The 22,518-nt window shown below is 55.1% G+C and overlaps 7 protein-coding genes across 7 annotated transcripts; 6 read left to right on the plus strand and 1 right to left on the minus strand.

The window, feature by feature from the left end:
- Window positions 1-460: 460 nt before the first annotated feature.
- Window positions 461-2,975, plus strand: ACRALDRAFT_1033855 (uncharacterized protein; the record flags this gene model as incomplete). Its single annotated transcript, XM_071014959.1, has 2 exons — window positions 461-2,671; window positions 2,739-2,975. 2 exons carry the CDS (start codon window positions 461-463, stop codon window positions 2,973-2,975), a joined length of 2,448 nt encoding a protein of 815 aa, XP_070875494.1.
- Window positions 2,976-5,219: 2,244 nt separating this feature from the next.
- On the plus strand, window positions 5,220-6,561 carry ACRALDRAFT_1076358 (mitochondrial 54S ribosomal protein uL10m). Its single transcript, XM_071018502.1, has 2 exons — window positions 5,220-5,278; window positions 5,334-6,561. The coding sequence occupies exon 2, from the start codon at window positions 5,335-5,337 to the stop codon at window positions 6,379-6,381; it is 1,047 nt and encodes a 348-aa protein (XP_070875495.1). The 5' UTR covers window positions 5,220-5,278; window position 5,334; the 3' UTR covers window positions 6,382-6,561.
- An 855-nt stretch (window positions 6,562-7,416) lies between these two features.
- Window positions 7,417-8,755, plus strand: ACRALDRAFT_1093627 (uncharacterized protein). Its single transcript, XM_071019684.1, has 3 exons — window positions 7,417-8,031; window positions 8,127-8,288; window positions 8,355-8,755. Exons 1-3 carry the CDS (start codon window positions 7,664-7,666, stop codon window positions 8,407-8,409), a joined length of 585 nt encoding a protein of 194 aa, XP_070875496.1. The 5' UTR covers window positions 7,417-7,663; the 3' UTR covers window positions 8,410-8,755.
- A 127-nt stretch (window positions 8,756-8,882) lies between these two features.
- ACRALDRAFT_1050266 (uncharacterized protein) lies at window positions 8,883-11,145 on the plus strand. Its single transcript, XM_071015631.1, has 4 exons — window positions 8,883-9,469; window positions 9,571-9,986; window positions 10,062-10,696; window positions 10,797-11,145. Exons 1-4 carry the CDS (start codon window positions 9,132-9,134, stop codon window positions 10,815-10,817), a joined length of 1,410 nt encoding a protein of 469 aa, XP_070875497.1. The 5' UTR covers window positions 8,883-9,131; the 3' UTR covers window positions 10,818-11,145.
- Window positions 11,146-14,936: 3,791 nt separating this feature from the next.
- Window positions 14,937-15,320, plus strand: ACRALDRAFT_2105212 (uncharacterized protein; the record flags this gene model as incomplete). The annotated part of the gene is made up of 2 exons (XM_071023232.1): window positions 14,937-15,197; window positions 15,276-15,320. The coding sequence occupies 2 exons, from the start codon at window positions 14,937-14,939 to the stop codon at window positions 15,318-15,320; spliced, it is 306 nt and encodes a 101-aa protein (XP_070875498.1).
- Window positions 15,321-16,461: 1,141 nt separating this feature from the next.
- Window positions 16,462-19,142, plus strand: ACRALDRAFT_1063592 (uncharacterized protein). Its single transcript, XM_071016821.1, has 6 exons — window positions 16,462-16,893; window positions 16,987-17,349; window positions 17,471-17,593; window positions 17,670-17,728; window positions 17,798-17,978; window positions 18,051-19,142. The coding sequence occupies exons 1-6, from the start codon at window positions 16,815-16,817 to the stop codon at window positions 18,875-18,877; spliced, it is 1,632 nt and encodes a 543-aa protein (XP_070875499.1). The 5' UTR covers window positions 16,462-16,814; the 3' UTR covers window positions 18,878-19,142.
- Window positions 19,143-19,292: 150 nt separating this feature from the next.
- On the minus strand, window positions 19,293-21,856 carry ACRALDRAFT_1081682 (uncharacterized protein; the record flags this gene model as incomplete). Its single annotated transcript, XM_071019192.1, has 2 exons — window positions 19,293-20,410; window positions 20,611-21,856. The coding sequence occupies 2 exons, from the start codon at window positions 21,854-21,856 to the stop codon at window positions 19,293-19,295; spliced, it is 2,364 nt and encodes a 787-aa protein (XP_070875500.1).
- Between the last annotated feature and the right edge of the window lie 662 nt (window positions 21,857-22,518).

A 22,518-nucleotide genomic window follows, 5' to 3' on the forward strand; every position in this document is an offset into this window, starting at 1 on the left:
CAAGCAGCCGCCCAACAGTCAGCCTGAGGCAGTGACCACTGACCAGGCAGTGACAAGGCAGTGTAACCAACAAAGTGTGACTGATCGCGTCCTCGCCCTCCCATTCCCCTATTTATTCTCATTTATTCTATTTTCGAAAGAGATTCCTTGTCCAACAAGGCCCTGGTTTCAATCATTTATCCTTTTGATAGGTTCGGGGTGACTCATTCGAGTCATTCAAATGGCCTCATCTCATCACATCCCGGCCGCATCCTTCACATATCACCTTTAAATACGGACAGTGACACTCCACTCGGACGAAGCAGAAGCAGCCACAGAATCCACCTCAGCCTTCATGATCACAGGCTTTCGCCCTCTATCCGGCTCGTCCTTCATCTCATCTTTCAAGACGCTCTTGAGTCTTCCATCATCTTACTCGACCACCGCTTTCCTCAGACCATTTACCTCTTCACCAGCAACCATGGCTTCAGTCGACCCAGCAGCCCAGCAGGCCATCCTTACAAGGACGCCCTATGTTGCACAAGACCCCCAAGAGATTGGCGCTCTGGTTCAGGAACTTGACGAGGCCAGCAAGAGGAAGAACAAGAGCAAGGGGTTCTCCTGCAGGAAAAACACCTACGCCGTCAAGGACTCGCCCGACGGCATCCACGTGGATTCGTGGAAGTTCATGGACTACGAATACAAGAAGAGGAATCTGCCCACCTACGCCCGCGGTCTCTTCACCACGAGAAATCGGCGAAACCAGGCCGAGATTGCCGTCCGGGGCTACGACAAGTTCTTCAACGTCAACGAGGTCAACGAAACCAAATGGGACAACGTCCTGAAGCGGACCCAGGGCCCCTACGAACTCAGCCTCAAGGAGAACGGATGCATCATCTTCATCTCCGGCTTGGAAGACGGCACCCTCCTCGTCTGCAGCAAGCATTCTACCGGGGAACGTCCCGATTCCGACGTCAGCCACGCCATCGCCGGCGAGAAGTGGGTAGAGAAGCAGCTCGCCCCGCTGGGCAAGACCAAGGAAGACCTGGCTCGCGAGCTGCGGAAGAGGAACGTCACCGCCGTGGCCGAGCTGTGCGACGACTCGTTCGAGGAGCACATCCTTCCCTACGGCCCGGACGAGGCTGGTCTGTACCTGCACGGCATGAACCTCAACATCCCCCAGTTTACTACCTATCCCAGCCCCCTCGTGCAGAGTTTCGCCACCGAATGGGGGTTCAAGCAGACCAGCGTCATCATCATGGACAGTGCCGAGAAGGTCAAGTCGTTCCTCGAGGAGGCCGCCGAGACGGGCGCGCATGAGGGCCGTGACGTCGAGGGTTTTGTCATTCGGTGTCGCGAGTCGCACGACCCCGGGTCGGTACCGTACCGCGACTGGTTCTTCAAGTTCAAGTTTGAAGAGCCCTACCTCATGTACCGGCAGTGGCGCGAGTGCACCAAGGCCATGATTTCCGGCAGGACGCCCAAGTACAAGAAGCATGTCAAGATCACCGAGGAATACCTCCTCTACGCCCGGAGACGACTGCAAGCCGACAAGAATCTCGCCAAGGACTACCAGAACAATCACGGCATCATCGGCCTACGGAACGACTTTCTCGAGTTCAAGCACATGAAGGGCTCCGACGCCGCCAACCTCGAGAACCTGGCACCGGCCGATGGCGCCGGAGGACAGAACGCCGATGTGACGCGCGATGTCATCCTTGTCCCCGTTGCCACCATCGGTTGCGGCAAGACCACCATCGCCGTGGCCTTGACCCACCTCTTCGGTTGGGGCCACGTCCAGAACGACAACATCACTGGAAAGGGCCGGCCGCCTCGGTTCACCAGCCAGGTGCTGGGCCTCCTCAAGGACCATCCGGTCGTGGTGGCGGACCGGAATAACGCGCAGAAGCACGAGCGTCGACAACTCCTCCGGGATGTCAAGACGGGGCACAAGGACGCCCGTCTCGTGGCCCTCTACTTTGATCACGACAGCGTCGGCATGGACGAGATTCGCCGCGTCACCCGAGAGCGCGTGCTTGCCCGCGGGGACAACCACCAGACGATCCATGCCGCCACGGATCAAGAAAAGTTCATTGGTGTGATGGAGGGCTTCCTCGACCGGTTCGAGCCTCTGTCGGCCTTTTCTCCTCCCGACGATGGCTTCGACGCCGTCATCACCCTCGATCCAACCGCGGACAGCCGGGTCAATCTCGAAAAGGTCACGACGGAGCTGCACCGCATCTACCCGAATCTCGTGCCGGCCAACGTTCCTTCCGAGAGAATGGACGCCGCCATCAGGGTCGCATTCGAAGAGTACAAGCCCGAAATCACGCACACGATCCCGGACCGCGGGCCCCGCAGACAACAGAAGGGCAACGCACAGTCGCAGGGCCCGAAGAAGAAGAAGGCCCTCGAGTACATGTCCGTCGACGTGCAGGCGAATGACATCCGGTCCATTCTCGACCAGGCCTTTGACAGGGCAGGTATGCCAACGGCTCGGTTCTACAGGCAGCTCAGTCAGACGAGGAGAGTCCAGCCCAAGTTCCACGTCACCTTGATGCATCGCGCTTCGGCCAAGGCTCACCCCGAACTCTGGGAGAGGTACTCGAAAATGCACGCCGACCTTGAGGCCGCCAACCCCGACGCCACGGAGCTTCCCCCGCTTGGAACCTGTGGTGTCGAGCTGGAGAGGGTAAGTAGAGTCCCCTTTTGTCCTGATCGTACCAATACACGTTCTTTTCTAACTTTGGATGCCACAGGTTGTTTTCGATGACCGTGTCATGGCGATTGTGGTTAGACTTCACGATCCCAACTGGGTTTGTGTCAACGCGGTTGCACACATCACGGTCGGGACCAGGGAAGACAGCATCAAGCCCAAGGAGAGCAACGACCTGCTCGCGCGATGGCTGGAGAACGGAATTGGGGCCGGTATCCAGGAAGTGGTTCTCGGCAAGGAGGCTCTCGAGGGCACAGTCCGGGCCGTTCTCTCGAGATAAGACGGGCTATGATTGCCGTCGCTCTGCTATGATACCAGAACATGTTCAAGTTACATCAGATCAGTGGATTCGTATGGACGACCTTCGAACGGTCTTGGTCATTACAGCCACTGACCTACTTTAACTGTCCTAGAAGCTAAGACCTTTCGACTCGAAAGGGTATTGTATGAAGTCATGGTATATCCTATAATTATATCTTACTGATTCGACAGTGTCATGACCAGATTGAGACCTCTTGATCCATTCAATGTTGTGTCACATAAAAGAGCTGATTATATATAGGTAGTTGCCGACTGCCGCCCGTTAATTAATCCGATATACCTGGTAGGAAGGGCGCATGATGGTTGGTAACTTTGACCTCCAATTGGCAATGATCACCTACAACGTACCTTTGACCATTCTTTGCATCGTGCTTCCCAGTCGGCCCGTTTCTTCTTCCATGTCTATCAATCGTCTTGCCTTCCATTTTCCCTCCAGTCGGCTTGCCTGTCGTATCAATATCGGAATGGCATCCACGATAATGGGCAAATCCGGTCGCCTGTACCGTCAAGGCGAGGTCATGGCGAGAACCAAAAGCTCAGCGTCTTCAAAACCGAGCACGTCTCATACCCACGTCCCATCTTATAGCCAAGCCATATCTGCAACACATGCCACTTATTCAGGTCCGGCAATGAGTATTTTGTCTTCAAGCGCGTACCTACGCCGTTCTACGATCTGTCCCTGCGCCTCGCCCACCGAGTTTGCAGGCTCCCGTCGACTTTTAACGCACATCGATTGCAACCCGGAGGAAGGCATTCTAGTCTACCCCTATTTTCGAGGCACCCTACTTGCCCTGATTGACGAAGATCCAGACTTTCCTCCAGCGGAACGGAGGAAAATATTGCGACGTGTAGCAGAGGCAATACGAGAACTTCATAGCAAAGACTGGATCCACATCGGTATTCCGCGCCGACTAGGAATTGTCATGGAACGTCTAACTAATGAACTTGTATTTGCAGATGTGAAACCTGATAATATATTGGTTAATTGGACTTGCGACAGAAAGGGTAACAAAACAGTCACCGATGTGGCCCTGGGCGATTTCGATATCGCTTCCAAGTCGGCAAATGGAGAGCCACATCAGACCCCTTAGGCGATAGGGAATGCCATGTGACGAAGCCCAGAAGGACAAACTGGAAGGGGTGTGACAAAGGCATCGGACATTTTCTCGTTTGGACTAGTGGTATAATATGAGCCCTAGGATTCAAGTCCAGAAACCCATGCTAAGCTCTATTCACAGTGCATATATGCCCTTGGGGGTGGGGAGCACCTGCTCTCGAACGACTACCAGGAGCTCGCAAAGAGGGGAATACCGCCGGAACAAGAGATTCTGATTCGACACTTTTCCTATTTTGGGCCAGTTCCTGAAGGGCTCCTCAGGCCTGTCGACAGTGAGGTTTGGTGTGACGCTCTGAAGGGGGCGTCAGAAATAGCCGACGACGCAGTGAAGGAACAGCCTGAACTACGATTCGAGCGGTGGGGGGAGGAGCTTGGTTTCGAGGCGCAGGACATGATATCTGGAATGACAAATCCAGATCCATCGGCTAGAACGACGATAGATCAAGTTCTGGCGCACCGATGGTGGCAGGACGCTACTGAATAGTCATTGGAGGATGCGGATGGAAATGAGGGTTCGGGAGCCAGCCAGCTATCACGCTCTAGTTAGGCGCTAAGAGCCGCGCGGCTGGGCGTTACCTATCAAGTCGGGGAACCAATCAGCGACCGGCATACTAAAGGGCCACCCCGGGCGCGATGTATAGAACCAGATTAGATAAGAACGACACGTGATTAATGTCGTGGGATCATTTGCCATTGATCAGTGATCCAAAGCATCGCCCCGCCCATTGCAATGGCGTTCCATGTATTCCATGTAGAGACGATGTACACAAGAGACTATCTAACCCAGGGCGACGCCCACCAGCCTCGGCGACCAGACAAGCCACACCGTTCGAGGTGTAGAACCAAGGTTTCGTCCGAGTACGAAACAATAGACGCCGTTCGTAGAATTGACTACCGTTATTGGAGCTTTCACTGCAGTCGCCGAATTCATTGTTGAGCAGCTTTTATCTCAGCAAGCTCAGACCAGCCTGGGGCAATAGTGTCCACACTGTGGCTTGGTCAGAATAAACGGCCGCCCCAGCCACAGAAAAAGTGGGTCGGGCTCGAACTTTTTGGCAACCTCGACTTTCAATCACGCTTCTTTCCAAAGAAACCACACGCCGAATCCTTCAACGTCGAGGTAGAAGAGCTGCCGCAACTTCCAGGTACAGCCCGTCACTGTGAAAAGTTATCTGTCCCGCATCTTCTAACAGGCCCTAGGATGCCGCCCAGAATACCGCGTCCCTCAAGGAGGGCCCTCCTCCCTCTTACGCAAGCATCGAGATCGTCTCCATCACCAGCTATCCATGCCTTGGCGGCAGCAACGGCAGCGCGATGCCTCTCAACGACATCCTCTTCCAAGTATGCTCTCGCGGCGGCAGCAAGAATCGCCGGCCTACAGCCATCTCCCGACTATGTCCCGCCCACCAAGCCCCCTTCCGCTCGTCCTTCCGAGACGCGCAAGTCCCAGCTCATCCGGACCTACACCTCGCTCCTCCGATCCGCCCCGCTCGTCCTCTTCTTTCAACACAACAACCTGACGGCCATCGAATGGGCCGCCATCCGCCGCGAGCTCCGTATCGCCCTGCAAGCCGTGCCCACGCCCGCCAGCCTGGCCGACCAGCCCAACATCGCCGAGGACATCCACCTCTCCGTGTTCCGCACGCGCATGTTCAACGTGGCCCTCAAGCTCGTGTCCTTCTTCGACGCGGAAGCCGCCGCCAAGTCCAACGCCGCGACGCCGAGCTCCCCCTCCCGCGGGCCGTACGTCCACGACCTGTCGACCGCGGCCTACGAGGCCATGAAGGCCCTCGAAGTGCCCCCCGACTCGGCCTTTGCCCAGCTCGAGCCCCTCATGATCGGGCCTCTTGCCGGGCTCGTCTTCCCCGCCGTGTCGCCCGCGCACCTCGCCGCCGCGCTGCGCGTCTTGGCTCCCGGCGCGCCGGGGACGCCGTTTGCGCCGCTCCCGAGGAAGAAGAACCCGGGCTACTACTCGGCCGAGTGCCAGAATGGGCTGGCCAAGCTGCTCCTGGTTGGCGGTCGTGTGGAGGGCGGCGTCTTTGACGTGGATGGCGTCCGGTGGGTGGGCGGTATCGAGGGTGGCTTGGATGGCCTGCGGTCGCAGCTTGTTGGGTTGCTGCAGAGTGCTGGCTTGGGCTTGACCCATACCCTCGAGGCCGGGGGGAAGAGCTTGTGGTTGGCGCTGGAGGGGAGGAAGACTGCTTTGGAAGAGGAGCAGGGTGGTGGAAAGAAGGAGGAGGCTGCATAGATGGGCCCGTGCCCTGTACGATGGGCGTTTGTGTTGGCAGAGTAGGAGGGCAATCTGTACAAATACATGTGTATTATCTTGTCCGAAGGCTTGGGAGTTGGCGACCCTTCGTTGATAATGTAAAAAGGCAGTATACTTGTGTTCCGCTTGATACCTTGATGCTTACGCTTGTACAGTCCAAGTACCTTATAATTCTAGGTACTTTAGTTTGTATACTCCGTATCATTACTACAATAACCTAGTAACCCCCAGTGCGTACAAATACACGACGAGCCCGTGACCACCATAAGATCTCCGGATCCGGGTGACTGCGTCGTGGCGGTTGTTGGGATAACCTCCGAAGTAACGGCAGACTCGGCTTACTTGGCGAAAGGTAAAATATGAGTACCGTCCCGAAATGTGTCACGACATCCGATCAGGATTGTATGCGTCAGGACCTCAAGTCGCTTTGTACATTGGACCGATCAAACACGTCGTTTTCACCTTCAATGGGTCCCAGTCCAATATTTTCCATATTTTCGGTCATTCTAGCTCCCGAATGTCAGCACAGCTATACCATTGCGGTATTGGCGCCGAGCCGCTGCACCGATATCAGCTAGGTGGTTACCATTCTCTCAACCTAGACGATTTTCTGAGGGATGGCCAGTACCAGGTCCTTCACAAGCTAGGATGGGGTGGCTATTCTACCACTTGGGCTTGGTTGACTGGATGTTGAAATTTGGCCTTCTCTGAGGGCTACACCAGGCGATATCCTTGCGGATGCCCGGTTCGAACAAGATGGACTTGGATAACACAAGGGGAGCAACCAAAGAGAGTGCCTATGAAAGCATGAACAAAATACTCGACAGTTGTTAGGGGCATTGTTTTTTCTTTCTTTTTCTTTTTCTTTTTTTCTTTTTTAGGATATCCCTTCTAAACCTGTAGCTGGCGTCCAAAAGTGACACGCGGTACGTAGGTACTTCGTAGGTACATCTATCCGTGCTCAGGCCCGTAACCATCTGACGTACTTCGTACTTCCACTTTAGGTCCACGGAGTAATTGCCATAATACTTCGTACATAATTACCTACAACCATCACGCTTCCAATCTGCGCTTCATACGCCCATTCGACTAATCTTCGCGTCGCAAAATCACGGCGTCGTCACTCCATCGACGCCCACCTCCGTTCGAGATCACCTTTGATCATGCAATACCCCACGACCGTGTAATATAAATCCCAATCGAGCGTCCGCGTCCGACACCCCACGTCCCTTCCGGCGGCGACGACAGCAACGACAGAACCATGGACTTCGCGCCCTACCAATCCTCTCCGCCCGAGCGCGAACGCGCCCTCTCCCCCCAGGCCTCTCCCCGCCCTTCGGCCGACTTTCGCAATCCCTTTACCCCCTCTGCCATCGCAAACCACAACCAGTACAACTACCAGCACACCGCGTCGCCCCCGCCGCTGCAGCATCCCCAGCCCCAACGCAGCTGGCAGCCCAGCATCCCCGGCGCATACCCTTCGGCCGACGCCCACAGGGAAGGAGTGAGCGAGTTTGATACCAGCCTGGGCATCCGTCTCGACTATGAGGCCTGTCTCGCATACCTCGCCTTCCCTCCCTTGGGCGCCATCTTCTTGTTGATCATGGAGCGGAATAGTGACTATGTGAGGTATGTCCCGGCTATGCTGTTCTTCCCATCTGACTATCTGGCTATATTGTCCACAAAAAGTGTAGAGACGTTTGCCAACTGATGCGGTCCCACAGATTTCACGCATGGCAGTCGAGTCTGCTCTTCACTGCCATCTTAATCATCCACCTCATCTTCTCGTGGTCCAGGTTCCTAAGCTGGTTCTTCTTCCTCGGTGACCTGGTTACCATTGCGTACCTGACCTTCAGGGCATATCAAGATGCGGATACGTTGGACAGGTAAGGGAAACCGGGACTCGCTCTCCGTGCTTTTATGACTGCATGTCTGACCTATTCACTTTTCAGGTTCGAAGTTCCTATTTTCGGTCGGATAGCAAGTAATTTCCTCGACGACGAGTAAATACGAGTAAAGAGCATGGAGCATGGACTACATCATGGGGTACATTTTTCAGTGAGATTAGTGAGTCTCTTGTGGATGCGAGAGGAAAGTAATGGTATTGAGCTCGGCGCTGGGCATCTGTATAGCCGTTGTGTATAATAAAGCCGCATGTCGCCAGCCGGTGCTTTTTGGGGGAAGATATATTTGATTTGAGCTTCTCTTCCGTTCTTCACTTCCGAGACTTCACCTCGATATTCCTACCCGTCCCGTCGTCTTTGCACTTTGGATTTCGCATCATGCTGCGAAACGCCGGCCACAATGGTATGATATACGCGATAGGTAACTATGATTTGTAAATGAATATATTGTTTGCATTTAAGCAGTGTATTTGTATGTAGAGGAATCCCTTAGCCTCTGTCGTGCACGGACCATCAGTGGCTGCTTACGCGACCATTGCTTGCCTGTTCGACTTCGCCAGAGCATTAAGCTGGCCTGGATGCATGACAACAGCTCGAGCCTCGCATCACAGCTCGCAAGCTTCCCTTCCCACCATACATCTCAACATTCAGTTATTTTGACACCTCAACCCTGCGGTCGACACCACCACCCTCGGTCAAACGCGTCGTTTCTATTCGAGTCGTCTACGTCGTAGATCCCTATCTGCAACCGTCAACCTTTTCCATCACTTCCCGCGCCAGTGCGGCAGTCACATTTCCTCAGCCTCTCGCCACAACACCATCACCATGTCGAGCCTTGAAGACCTCGACGATCTCAACAACAACAACAACAACAACCGGGACCAGGATGAAAAGAAGAAGGATGAGGGCGACAAGAACAAGGATGGCAAGGCGACGGCTGATGGCGCCGACGGCGATGCCGAAATGAAGGATGCCGAAGCTCAGGCCGATGACATCCTTGACGAGGAGATTCTCAGCCTCAGTACGCAGGACATTTTAACGCGCAAACGCTTGCTAGAGAATGATTCGCGCATCATGAGGAGCGAGCTACAGCATCTCTCGCACGAGAAGGCCACCATGGGTGAAAAGATCAAGGACAATAAGGAGAAGATTGCCAACAACCGGTGAGTGGCACTCTTCATCAATTTCCTACGCTTTATTTTCCCTTTTTATTATTGTACGGCTTGTAGAAAGTATCCAGCTGGCTAAGTGCTCTCTTTTCTAGGCAACTACCGTATCTCGTCGGCAATGTGGTCGAGCTGCTTGACCTGGACCCAACCGCAGAATCGTCCGAAGAAGGTGCCAACATCGACTTGGATGCCACCCGGGTAGGCAAGTCGGCAGTGATCAAGACGTCCACACGGCAAACCATCTTCCTCCCCCTCATCGGTCTCGTGGACCCGGCCAACCTGAAGCCCGGGGACTTGATTGGCGTGAACAAGGACTCATACCTCATCCTCGACACTCTCCCTGCTGAATACGACAGCCGAGTGAAGGCTATGGAAGTCGATGAGAAGCCCACGGAGAAGTACACGGACGTGGGTGGTCTGGACAAGCAGATTGAGGAACTGGTCGAAGCCATCGTCTGGCCCATGAAGGAGGCGGAGCGGTTCAAGAAGATTGGCATCAAAGCTCCCAAGGGTATATGCTCCCCCTGGTTGTGTTTTGTTCTGTTTGGCACGTCTTTTCTAATTCATATCTTTTTCTCTCTTTTAGGCGCGCTGATGTACGGTCCTCCCGGTACTGGCAAGACACTTCTGGCTCGAGCTTGCGCTGCCCAAACCGACGCCACGTTCCTGAAGCTCGCGGGCCCCCAGCTTGTGCAGATGTTCATCGGTGACGGCGCCAAGCTCGTGCGGGATTGCTTCGCGCTGGCCAAGGAGAAGGCGCCGGCGATCATTTTCATCGACGAACTCGACGCGGTGGGCACGAAGCGGTTCGACAGCGAGAAGAGCGGTGACCGAGAAGTACAGCGGACCATGTTGGAGCTCCTCAACCAGCTCGACGGGTTCGCGTCGGACGACCGCATCAAGGTGCTGGCGGCCACCAACCGCGTGGACGTGCTCGACCCGGCGCTTCTCCGGTCCGGGCGCCTCGACCGCAAGATTGAGTTCCCGCTGCCCAACGAGGAGGCGCGGGCGCAGATCCTCAAGATCCACTCGCGCAAGATGCGCGTCGCCGCAGGCGTCAACTGGGGCGAGCTAGCCCGGAGTACGGACGAGTTTGGCGGAGCCATGCTCAAGGCCGTCTGCGTAGAGGCCGGCATGATCGCGCTACGGAGCGGCAAGGAGGAGATTGGCCACGAACATTACGTCGATGCCATTGCCGAAGTACAGGCCAAGAAGAAAGATGTCAGTCTCCTTTTCCTTGCTTTTGTTTTTCTTCCTTTTTGCCCCTGTCCCTATCCTGTCCCTGTCCCCTCTGCTTTTCCGTCGCTGACCGTTTGCCCAGACCGTCAATTTCTACGCTTAACCCAGTTCGAATACCACCAAGGGAAAGGCGATGGGGGGAAAACCAGACAAGTTTTCAGTCCGCATTTTTGTTTCTGGGTTTTGGAATCGGACTGCATAGAGAACCCAGCGGCAAAATAGACCACACCTGTACAATTACAATGACCGGTTCCAGTTGCGCTCCCGCGATGAGGAATAGGAAGAGGGGAAGTAGTAGGGAAGTCAAAGCATTCTGGACTTGTTACCACTATGGTTTTTCCTGTGCAATGTCTCCCTCGATTCTCTGAAAGGTGATGTTCGTGAATGAATGGAGATTTGGACCGTAGGGGGTCAACTGATATTTGACAGCCAGAAACATTATGGACGTCTGACAGGCGCGGTGGTCGATGAACCATGGAGCCTCTGGTTCCGATATCGATGCAGACAGACAGGACGGCTCGCGTAGTTGTCTGGTTCGCCAGACGATTCGCAGCCAACGACATGATAGTTGGCGTTGTTGCCCTGTAGCCCTGCAAGTGAGGACATTTCCACCCATTCCATCTTCCATCCCTCTCCCTCCCGCCAGTCGGACTTTGGTATATGTCCGGACGATGCATAAAGGGGCGGCGGAATATCACACTGACGTCAGAGGTAGGTGACGTGTGTGTGCTCCGAGGGTGTCCCAGATTCCCCCAGGTCAGAGAGTGCAGCCGATGCGCGAGATGCTAGCCGACAGCAGCAGGAAGTCGGCGACCTGACCATGAAGGAAGGTGGATGGCGGAAAATCACTCTCGGTCCTTGATTCTTAGATGAGGTTCACCAGCACCAGACCGATATCGCATCACTCATTCACAAATAAAAAGCATGGGGCGACGGCGATCGAGACAAGGGTGGGCTCCTGAGGTTGGGTTGCATGGCAGATCAGTGGTTACTTTCATGCCGGGGCTGGCGAGCAATCCTCCATACACGTCTCGCACAGACAGACGCAGGGCGGCAGGATGACATGGGGCCATGGCGTTTGCATTGGATTTGAGGCTGGCCCCCAGCAGAGGTAGGCAATTTTACCATTTGCAGCATTGGGAAAAGAAATGTCGATCTCTGTTTGATGGGTACGAATACAGAAGCGAGTTTGCGTATAGTCGACCATGGGGGTGTGGGTGGGTGTCATGGCAGGATATGCGGTGAATCTCAACCACACTCACTCCAGTCTCACCCATATTCGCGTGGGACACCCCTTAATGATGCCAGGTACGGAATATTGGGACGATTTCTCTCTAGTTATTGGGCCAGGAACCGAGCCATTGTTGCTTTTGCTGGGTGGTTTCCAAGGGATAAGACACGAGCGGAACGTGGAGAGAACGCGGTCCTAAGACGCCTGCTCCTCCTCGGTGCTCAGTGCTATTGAACGCAGCATTTCTTCTCCTCTCCACATGTCTCATTCTTTCGATGCTTATCATCACTACGTACCTGAAAAGGATGGCTGACCGACTGTCCTGGCTGGCGCTTGGCGAGGTCTGCAGCTGGGAAATCCACTGCATCTCCGGGGAGGTGGGCATGCAGACACGCTTGGTCTGGATTCCTGTTTGTATGCCTAAACAGGTTTTAATCTCTGGGCCATCGCCTCCGGATCTATCGTTGAGCTATCGGAATCGGAGGAAATGTATTCGGATGTATGCAGTACTGAGGAGGCGGGTAGAAAAGATGGTGTACTTGCCCTCCATCCGGCTCCTCCCTCCCGCCGCCGCGAGAGCTAACGGATCTTCCTGGCTTTTTCCCCCACCTTTCCGCACCTTCTTTTTCCCCTCCCCTGGGGCTGGGCTGCAGCTACCCGAGGGCCAAGATTACATAGTACGATCGCGATGCGTTAAACCGGTGACAGGGGGGAGTCGTTGTACCTCTGTACATGCTGCATATGGAGTCCAGGTAACGGGCTGCCAGCCTGCCCCTCGACCAGGAGCGTTTATTATCGTCCCGACCTAACTAGCCAGAATGTTTTCCGCTCGTTGACACGATGGCAATGTGGCTGAAACATTGAAAACATTGATTGGGTGCATCCCCACACTTTTATGCGTCGTGTTACCCGATCCGACGTCGAGCGCCTGGACAGACTTACACTAGGTACCTACCAAGGTAACAGAGAAATGGCATGCGCGAAGGCCTTGGGTGGCTTTTGTTTGAAGTACCGGTACCCGCAGGTCGGATCCCTGTTTGGACCATCCCAACTCCCGTGTGAACAAAGTACTGAGTACTGTACAACGCTGTACCTACACTACGTTGTACAATCTCCAAGAAGCCGGTACGGGGAGGGCGAGGCAAGGCTGGTCCCGACGTCCACGGTCCAACGGGTGATGGGCCGGAAATTCCCGTCCTATGCCGTCCAATACCACCCATTGCCATCCAGCCCTCTTCGCTGCATGAATGCGCAATGGCGGAGACGGGAGGTTTCCCTTTGCCGCCCCGTTCGAGGGCCGGCCAAAATAACGGCCAGCCCAGCGGTCGGCAATGCTCTAGGCCACTGGAACCATGGACCGGCAGTGGTGAGACGGGACGATGGATGGGGTGGGAGAGGCGGGGGAAGTCGGTCTATGTACTTGGAACTAGTGTATTGGGATTATTTGTCTCGGAAGGCGATGAATACGAGAGGAATGCATGTAATGTATGTACGAATAAGCAACAAAGTATGGACTGTATTGCCGGAAGACTCGATAAATTCCTTTTTATTGGGAACACGACGGGGAACATCTCGTCGACGCTGCGGTGATGGTGGTTGAGTATAGATGTGGTCGCTGAACTGAACACCCCCTTCCTTCCGATGGCCAAGCTGAAGAGAGATAACGGGGCTCGAGTAGGTCTACTTACGACGTACGTCGACATATCTTTTTCCCGGGTAGCTCAGCAAGCCCACTTGGCCTGGGAAGGTAGTATTGACAACCAGGGCCCACGATGCCAAATCCTGCAGTGAGAATGGTTGTATACAACGTACCTAATGGCTTTACGTCTGCCGTCCCCCTTGCATATCATAGGTACCTACCTACCGTCCATAAGGTAACTGGTACGAGAGTCTCACATGTACTTCGTATTCACCCCAATTACTGAGAGTCTGAGACCCATATACCCGTGCCCCAGACTGTCGGGATTGGTCATTCGTCGTAACACAACATCACGACCCGATGGACGAAGGATGAGAGATACTCGGGTTGGCAGCAACAGGCCGTGGAGCTAGGTAGAATGGGACTGTCCGGTTCAGCTCGCATGTCCAATCCGGGACAAATGCCACCGTTTGGGTCTCTCGTGTTGTCGTCACTCTGCAGTATCCCCTTACCACTTTTGGATTTCCCGGCCAGGGATATCTTTCTTTCCTCTTACCAGAAGCAGGAGCTCTAAAGGACGACGTCTGACCGGTCGAGGCTACAGCCTGGCGCCAGAGAATCCGGGGGCGAACCGTTGGTCGTGGACGCACAACGTGGACCTGAGTGACTTTGAGAAAAAGGAAGAGAGAGGGGAGGAGGGAGGCCGAGCCGCTGCACGTTTGCTTTACCGCATTGCAGGGTATCATCTCCATGCAGCTTCACCTTGAGTTGTATAGCATGTGGAAACCCTGCCCGGCTGGCTGCCCTGGCTAGACTACAACCACATTAGCCGCTCAATGTCTCAACGGTCTGCGTCTCGACGTTGATGGCTGACCATCTGCGAACTCCACCCGTCTCAACAAGTCAGTACATGCGTTGTAGGAGGTCGGGAGAGCCACGCTCGGGATAGGGAAGTGGAGTGTACGTACGTATGCTGGCATCCCCCGAGACATCGTCTCATCCCCATTCCCAGGGAGATCGAGCTTCGAGATCGACAATGCCCCCTCCACTTCTGGGCCGAACGCCAGGGTGGAACAATGCACATCGTGTCATCGACTGGGCTGGGGGAAAAAGGAAGTTTGCGAGGGAGAATGCAGACCTTGATGCCTTCGTGGGAGGCAGAGACCGAGAAAGGGCCAAAAACGACTCCCCAAAAGTCTATAAAAGAGAGGCATTTCCCTCCCCATGGTCCTATTCTCTCCTCTCATCTCATCAGCATCCCAGCCCACTCAAGCCAAATACTTCTCTCCATATCCCAAAGCCCCCTTTTTTATCCAAAAAAAGCCAAAACCACCCCAACCCCCACCGCAAAAATGAAGTTCATCGCCATCGTCGCCACCCTCACCGCCAGCCTCGCCATGGCTCTTCCCCACGACAACCAGGGCTCCTCCTCCTCCGACTACAACGCCTGCCCCGTCACCGCCTACGGCAACGCCCAGTGCTGCGCCACCGACGTCCTCGGCCTGGTCAACCTCGACTGCACCAGCCCCAGCGCCGTTCCTCAGAGCGCCGAGGACTTCCAGGACATTTGCGCCGACGTCGGCAAGCGTCCCCGCTGCTGTGCCGTCCCCGTTGTGAGTTTTCTTCCTGGGACGTGGTGCCTGGTTCTCTGTCTTGTCACACTTGTTGACCGTTGGTACCCTGAAAAATAGCTCGGCCAGGCTCTCCTCTGCCTCCAGCCCGCTGGCACCAACTAAGCAACGACGACGACTCGTTTCCCCGGCGCGCGAAAGGAACGCGAACGCGTGGCTGGACGAATACGGACCTCGGGTAGCACGACCGCTCGACACGCGAGATCTTCATGCATGATTCTCGGCAAAACACCACTGGCATGCTGCAACACTCATGGGTTTTGATGGGGTAAATGGTGGATTGGCTGTCCTCTCATGGGCTTTGAGAGGGGGTAGCTTCCTGGCAATCCGTCCACCTTTTGGCCGAAGGGGATATATTTCGTTGGCAAGTTGCGCCGTATATATTTTCCTTGCAATATAAGCATCTTGTGACGAATTTCTTGGGTCTTTGGCCATCATTGTGTGAAACGTGACAATCTTATGAGTGCTGTTGAGAGGTGTGATGTTGCCTGCTTCACCGAAAACATAGTAGTTGTCGTCTCGGTGAACGGACCATCTGATCCGCATCTGCTTACATCAGCCATATCCGTTTATGGTATGGTGCGTGGTGTGACATCATCTTGTTCCATCTACGTCACGCTAACGACGGGTAGCTGTCATGGAGCTCCATGACCGCCGTGGAGAAAAGCTTGACGCCTACCCATCCACTCTCAACATCGATGCTGGAATGTAATTCAATTTGCCTCGCATACAAATTCGCGGACCTGGTATCCCCAAGTACCTACTAGAAGTCTTGAAGCTCATTTGAATACGACGACGAGGGATCAGGACTGGGGAGCTTCCGTGCGTTCAGGGCGATGTCCAAGACTACCTAGGTAATCTGATAACACAGCTTGATTGGATTTGTGTTGCGCAGCCAGTTCTTGACCGGAAAGTAAGTACCTTACGTAGGTAGCTACTTCATACCTACCTACCTAGGTATATATCTCGATGAAGCTAACGGAGATGTACGAATACGCTAGAGAGTGCAGGTACGGTCACTACGAAGTTACGGTGTAGTCGTACTTAGTACTTCATACGCTACGTCTACTGGCTGTCCGTGTTCGTTGTCAACTGCTCTCCAAAACGGTGACGTGATTGATTCACTACGTAATTGCCCATCACCTGGTGTCCAAGTATCGACACCTTGAGTGACGCATGGCTTCTGGTAAACACCCGTATAATATCCCTCCCCACTGGGTACCTTGACCTTCGTTCCGCGACCCGTCAGCAACTCGACTCCCCCGTCCCTTCTTCACTTGAAAGTCTGACGTCGATACCCTCCTTCCGTACAGTCTGCCTGATTCTTTCTACTTCCTCCCCTGTAAAAAGCTGGGAATCCTTTCCCTTCAACCACACCTGGCAATTTACATCCCTTTCATCCTCACGCACATCCTGGGTTACACTCATACACAATATCCAGCGAGACCGATCTCTACTCTGGACGACTGAAACAGAACGGTCTTTGAATTTAATATCCCTCCTCTGCTCTTTCGTCGTCTCGACGACTCTTCATCTCACCTCGCTGTGTGATTACCCTCCGCTTTGACCATCATCCCTAGAGAAGACGACCCTGCGAAAATGAGGCTTCTACCCACCGTCTTGGCGGCGGCACTTGCTACCCAAGGTGTCCTCGCCAGTAGCTGGTTCGGTAAATCCGGTACGTCATGAGGAACCTTCCGCCGTCTCTTCTCTCGACTCTCGTCTTAACATGGGACATTGGGGACCATAGGCACTGACGTCCGCTCTCCAGCCTACAATAAATGGCACGAGACGGAACTCGAGCGGTGGCTTTCCGACCATGATATTCCCTATCCTACCCCGGCCGACAGGAAGGACCTCGAGAAGCTCATTGAGAAAAACTGGGATAACTATGCCGTTTCTCCTTACCACTCGTGGGACACGGAGAAACTCCAGTCCTACCTCAAGTCCAAGGGCATCGAGGCCCAGAAAGGCACCGAATCTGCCACGGATTCTCTCATTTCCCAGGTCCAGTCCTCCTGGTACGAGACGACCGACCAGGCCCAGGAGGCTTGGGGGAGCGTGAAGGATTGGATCTTCGACACCTGGACCGACAGCGAACTCAAGGCTTTCTGTGATAAGCATGGCATTCCCGGTATGTCTTCCCTTGAGCCGTTGACTCCCACCTTTCTCACCGTCGTGGCCATGACCTGGTGTCCCTAGGATTTGGGTTCTCGTACTCTAGAGGCAACGCCAAGTTAGCTAACGTCCTTCAGTTCCCCAACCGCGGAAGCGTGATACCCTTCTCCAGACGATCCGCTCCAATTACGAAACTATCGCTCGAAAAATGAACGGTGCCATTTCCTACCCCGGAGACTGGCTGTACGAGACTTGGTCTGGTTCGTGTTGATCCGTCCCCTTGTCTCCCAACTCCGCTATCGGGAGAGATTGACATGGCCTGCTAACCACCAACAGAATCCGATCTCAAGGAGTGGCTTGACACTCACGGTATCCCCGCTCCGCAACCCACCACGGTAGGCCGAGTCGCCCTTAGACCTCCCACGATTCCCGCCGTCCACCATCACTAATGCACCTGCTTATAGCGTGACCGTCTGGTTGCCTCGGTTCGGCGGAACTCGCGTCTTGCCTATCTAAAAGCCCGAGATCAAACCGCTAGCGCCTCCGCCAGTGCTGCTCAGGCGTATGCCACCTTGACCGACCAAATCATTGACGCCTGGGGCGAATCTCAGCTCAAGGATTTCGCTGACAAGAACGGTATCCCTGGTAAGTTGGCGTGATTTGTGATTTCCTCTCGTTTCTGCAGTGCAGCTGATGATTTTCCTCTCCCTTCGACAGTTCCCCAGGGTACCAGACTCAACGAGCTTCGTGCCCTGGTTCGTAAGCACCGTGCCGATTTCCTGCACGACAATATTCCGAAGAAGGCCACCGATGCCTTTGGTGCCGCCACGTCGAGCGCTGGCAACGAATATGCTCGCGCCACGGATAAGGCATCTCTCGCCGCCCAGGACGCTTTCAACCAGGCCGTCAGCAGCTGGAGTGAGAGCCGGCTCAAGAATTTCCTCGATGCGCGTGGCGTCCCTGTTCCGCAGGGCTCCAAGTCGGATGAGCTCCGCGCTCTGGTTCGGAAGAATGCCCACAGGGCTGCTTCGGGCGGGAATGCCTGGATCTACGATGACATGACCCTCGAGAATCTGAGGGCTTACCTCGTTAAGCATGGAGATGAGACGGCAAAGAAGCTTGCCGAGAAGAAGGATGCCACCCGTGATGAGCTCGTCAGCGCCGCCCAGTCTGGGTACGCCTCGGCGTCCGCAGCCGGAGGCGCCCAGTACGCATCCCTCACCAGCTACCTCGCCCAGGCCACGCAGGCGGCCAAGGACAACGTCTTTGACACGTGGAGCGACAGCGAGCTCAAGAGCTATCTCGACAGCTACGGCATCCCCGCTCCTCAGGGCTCTACCACCAACGAGCTTCGCGCCGCCGCTCGCAAGCACTACACCTTCTTCAAGTACGGCACTTCGACGCCCTCCGAGACCATTCTCGCCAGGATCAGCGAGCCCCTGAAGAATACGTGGAACTGGGTCGTCGAACAGTTTGGCCTGGGCGCCCAGGTTGCGCAGCAGAAGACCAAGGAGGCGGAGGAGAAGATGCGTGCTGACCTGTAATTCGGCCTCGGAGGCATCAGGAAAAGAAGGAGGCAGGCCGACGGATGGAGCAACTCGCGGAATCAGGGGACGCATGAAAGTTGAGATTTTTGCCTCTTTGACGAAACTAAAACGAATGGGTGAGACTGGCTTTGACGATGACATGGCTTGGGACGGTTCGAGACTGGTTTCTTTAGGTTTTCTCAACTTTTCCTTGCCTTTTAATTATTTTTAACCTTTGTCGTTGTCCACAGACAGAGTATTGCAATCTTGCGTGATCCAAGTTGAGCCGTCCTGCCGCACCATATTCTCGACATCCCTCGCCTTTCCTCCCCTGCCTACTTACGCTGCCAACCTATAACCCCAAAGTATGAGACTCGAGTGGTTGCAGAGGAACGCGGTGACCGGGACTCTCTGTGCCGCACGGGGGACACGGTCACATGGGGAATCTTCGAAATACGATGAGCTTGCCCTTGGAATTTCGGAAAGTGACCGTGTCCGGATCTTCATCGCCGGTGGCCTCGTCGACCAACTCCCCGACTTGTTCAACCAGTACCTGTTCCCCATGGAAGGCATTCCGTTCCAGCTCTGCGACGGTATTCTGCCACCCTTCGTAGATGTCTTGATAGAAGAACTTCTCGGCCAGGGGAATGGCCGCGCCTTCAATCTCAAACGCCCTGGCCATATCGCCGAGGACGGCCACGACGTCGATGGCGGGAGGCGGATCGGACACTGGGCTGTTCGCGTCGAAGAGGCGGAGCAGGCGGTTGAGCCAACAGGCGGAGACCTCCCGGGCATCTCGGCCCTGGCGGGGTCCCGGCATCATTTCGTTCCACAGCGGGTTTTTAGGCTTCATGGGTCCGCTCCGGATCCCGCCAATGTCCCTGCGGTGGCCCTTTCGCGACATCCACACGCGCGTGTACAGCTCCAGCTGGTCGTCCGAGTTGGTCACGCCCACGCGGTATTCGTGGCTGTAGGGGTTCGTGGGCATCCAGAGGTACTGGCGGTGCTTGCGGGTCTCGCGCACCTCGTCGGCGATGCTCTCGAAGGTTTCCCCCGCGGCGTCGGCCACGTCGACGGCGACGGCCTGCCACCGGGCATCGCGCATGCCGAGGAATCCGCCCAGCGAGCTGGTGAGCTTGGCGAGGTTGTCCGGGTGGATGCGCCGCGAGGTTCTGAGGCGGTCTCGCGCCGCGATCAAGCCTGCTATCAGGACGGTCGTGCGGGCCATGTGGACGGCGACGTAGTAGTATGGGACGTAGACCATGTCGGTGGCCGACTCGTCGAAGAGGGAGACGCTGCGGCCGGCCATGGCGGCGAGGCGCGTGGCGGAGAAGACGTCAAAGGGCAGCACGGTGGTGCGCCAGCCGAAGATGAGGGAGCGGAGGTCGATGACAAACTCGGCACCTGTGTCGCGCAGGCGGCAGTACAGCACTTGGTGAGGCCAGAACATGGGGTTCTTTCCTTTGTTCGTCGATACGCTGTTGTCCTCGCGGTACAAGTCGTCGCCGAGAAAGGAGATTGATTCGGCGTTGCGGACATAAACATTGAGTTCTATAATCTTGTCGCAGTGATCTGGGGGAGACAATGATATTAGCCAGGGCTGGGTTCCTTCTTTTTGTGCCCCTTTTTTTACCCCCTGAAAAAAGGGGGTGGGGGGAAAAGGGGAAAAAAGGAGAGAGAAAAAAAAAAAAGAAAAAAGAAGACAAGAAAGAAATGGAACGGAAAAGAAACAGTGTCAACTCTCATCTCACCTTTAAAAATGTCCAGAATCAGCGGCCGTAGGTGGATGTAAATATGCTCGCCAGCGTCCCATGCCAGCATCGCATGGCTCGCTCCACCGGCCTCCCCAAGCACTTCACCACGCTTCACTGGATCGAGAAAGACCGACTCGCCGGTCCAGTGTGCTTTGGCAAAGATGCAAGGGAAGACGGCGTGGGACTCACTCGCACGGCGGAGCGTGCACGGGGCCGACTCGGGCATGTCGTCGAACAGGGCGGCGGAATGGCTGGCAACGGTACCGGTGAAGGTAGCCTCCCCGTACCTGCGCGCCAGGCTCTCGAGGAGGCAGACGCCGTGGAGGAAGGTCTTTTGCTGCCGACAGCGCGGGAAATGGTCCTCGAGATCCAGGCGGCGACAGGCGCCGCTGCAGTAGCGGCGCTTGAGGTGGTAGTAGTGCGGGTTGCCGACGATGACGCAGCCAGAACAGTACAAGTGAGCTGCTCTCTTCTTTTTGTCTGCGTCTTCACCTTCTTTCGAGTACATTGAACCGCAGACGACGCACTTGTCCCAGCAGAGGAGGTCTGCGAGTTGGGTGTTTCCGAAGTCATCATCCCGACGAAGCTCGGGGAAGGGGCTGAGTTTGTCCGGGCGACCGATGGAGATCCACCAGCAGTAGTAGATCCAGCTGGTCCTCTTCTCCCTCAAGAAACTCATGACATCTCGAAGTCCCATGGCATCTCGGTGGTGCGGGAACAGGTCGTCCATGAGGCCGGCGAGGTGCTGCATGAAGGTGTTGCGGATGGAGTTGTAGCGGATCTCATCGGGGGATTCCACGTCCCAGAGGGCGAAGCTTTGGCGGGCGGCCCACCAGAGGGTCTCGGCCTGTTTGTCGCTGGACGTGAGCAGAACCCTGGTGAGGCCCGAGTTGGCCAAGGGCCAGAGGGCGCGGACAAAGGCCGCATCGTAGGCTGCCAAGCCGGTGCGGTTGGCGTCTGGGCGGTCGACGTGGCTCGTGGTAAGGGGAGGCTGCTGCTTGTTCTGGACATGGGCAGACTTGGATGGATTGTGGTCTTCATAAATGGAAGGCAGCTCGTCGAAGAGACGCTGGATCGGATCGGTGCCAGGCTCGGTGTCGTAGCGGTGGGAGAGGGATAGGAGCTTGGGGGCATCCCTCACCCAGAGGTGGTACTCGAACCCGATGTAGTCTCTAGAATTGGATCTCAGGATTCTTTGGCCAAACTGGGCCATCCCCGCCGTGTTAATAGAGAATTTATTCATTTCGGTTTCGTGACAGGCAGGTGTGATATGCTGTGGGAAGAGGAAGAGGATGAGGAAGAGATGGGGAGAGGGAGAGAGAGGAACAGCCTTTGTCTCTTTTTGACAGATTGTTTTCTCTGAAGAAAAAGAGGGTAGTCTGATGGATAGGATAGGAGCCAAGAAAATTTTGATAGCCCCGGGAGGTTGGTGAATAGTGAAATAGAAGAATAAAGAATGATATGAGCAATGCCAGTGCGGGTCTTGATGGGGCCGTAAGAGGGCTGTAATTTCTCACCGGAGACGCATTGAGAACCGCAAGCCTGTTGGCATAGTTGAATGAAGCCGTTCTAGTAGGCGTGGTATGCCAAGTGACCTTGTAAGGGCCAGGCATTCTATCGAGCCTGTTGTTCTAACTCGTCTGTTATGTTCCATATCATACAGGGAGTTGACCAAGTAGGAGACCACCCGGCGGATTCTTTAGCTTACCAAAGGAACAAGATGTATGAAACTGTTGTCTGTGAGGCAAAGCAAGGGGAGAGCAAACTAGACACGCATGGTCTATGACTGGGGAGACTGGTTTAATGGTATCTCGCCTACTTGTTCACGCAAAGACAGATAGCAGAATCAAGGGAAGCGATGCTGTTTTCTGTTTGAAGGGAAGTGATGGACATGCAGTTTTAGGA

Source organism: Sodiomyces alcalophilus, assembly GCF_042370955.1.
Source record: "Sodiomyces alcalophilus JCM 7366 unplaced genomic scaffold ACRALscaffold_4, whole genome shotgun sequence".
Classification (NCBI taxonomy): domain Eukaryota; kingdom Fungi; phylum Ascomycota; class Sordariomycetes; order Glomerellales; family Plectosphaerellaceae; genus Sodiomyces; species Sodiomyces alcalophilus.

Coding starts and splice junctions, on each gene's coding strand:
- ACRALDRAFT_1076358 (XM_071018502.1), top strand. CDS start 5,335: ATGCCGCCCAGAATACCGCGTCCCTCAAGGAGGGCCCTCCTCCCTCTT.
- ACRALDRAFT_1093627 (XM_071019684.1), top strand. CDS start 7,664: ATGGACTTCGCGCCCTACCAATCCTCTCCGCCCGAGCGCGAACGCGCC. Junction 8,032..8,126: donor CGGAATAGTGACTATGTGAG/GTATGTCCCGGC, acceptor GCGGTCCCACAG/ATTTCACGCATGGCAGTCGA. Junction 8,289..8,354: donor GATGCGGATACGTTGGACAG/GTAAGGGAAACC, acceptor TTCACTTTTCAG/GTTCGAAGTTCCTATTTTCG.
- ACRALDRAFT_1050266 (XM_071015631.1), top strand. CDS start 9,132: ATGTCGAGCCTTGAAGACCTCGACGATCTCAACAACAACAACAACAAC. Junction 9,470..9,570: donor GAGAAGATTGCCAACAACCG/GTGAGTGGCACT, acceptor TCTCTTTTCTAG/GCAACTACCGTATCTCGTCG. Junction 9,987..10,061: donor TGGCATCAAAGCTCCCAAGG/GTATATGCTCCC, acceptor TCTCTCTTTTAG/GCGCGCTGATGTACGGTCCT.
- ACRALDRAFT_1063592 (XM_071016821.1), top strand. CDS start 16,815: ATGAGGCTTCTACCCACCGTCTTGGCGGCGGCACTTGCTACCCAAGGT. Junction 17,350..17,470: donor TGATAAGCATGGCATTCCCG/GTATGTCTTCCC, acceptor AACGTCCTTCAG/TTCCCCAACCGCGGAAGCGT. Junction 17,594..17,669: donor GCTGTACGAGACTTGGTCTG/GTTCGTGTTGAT, acceptor AACCACCAACAG/AATCCGATCTCAAGGAGTGG.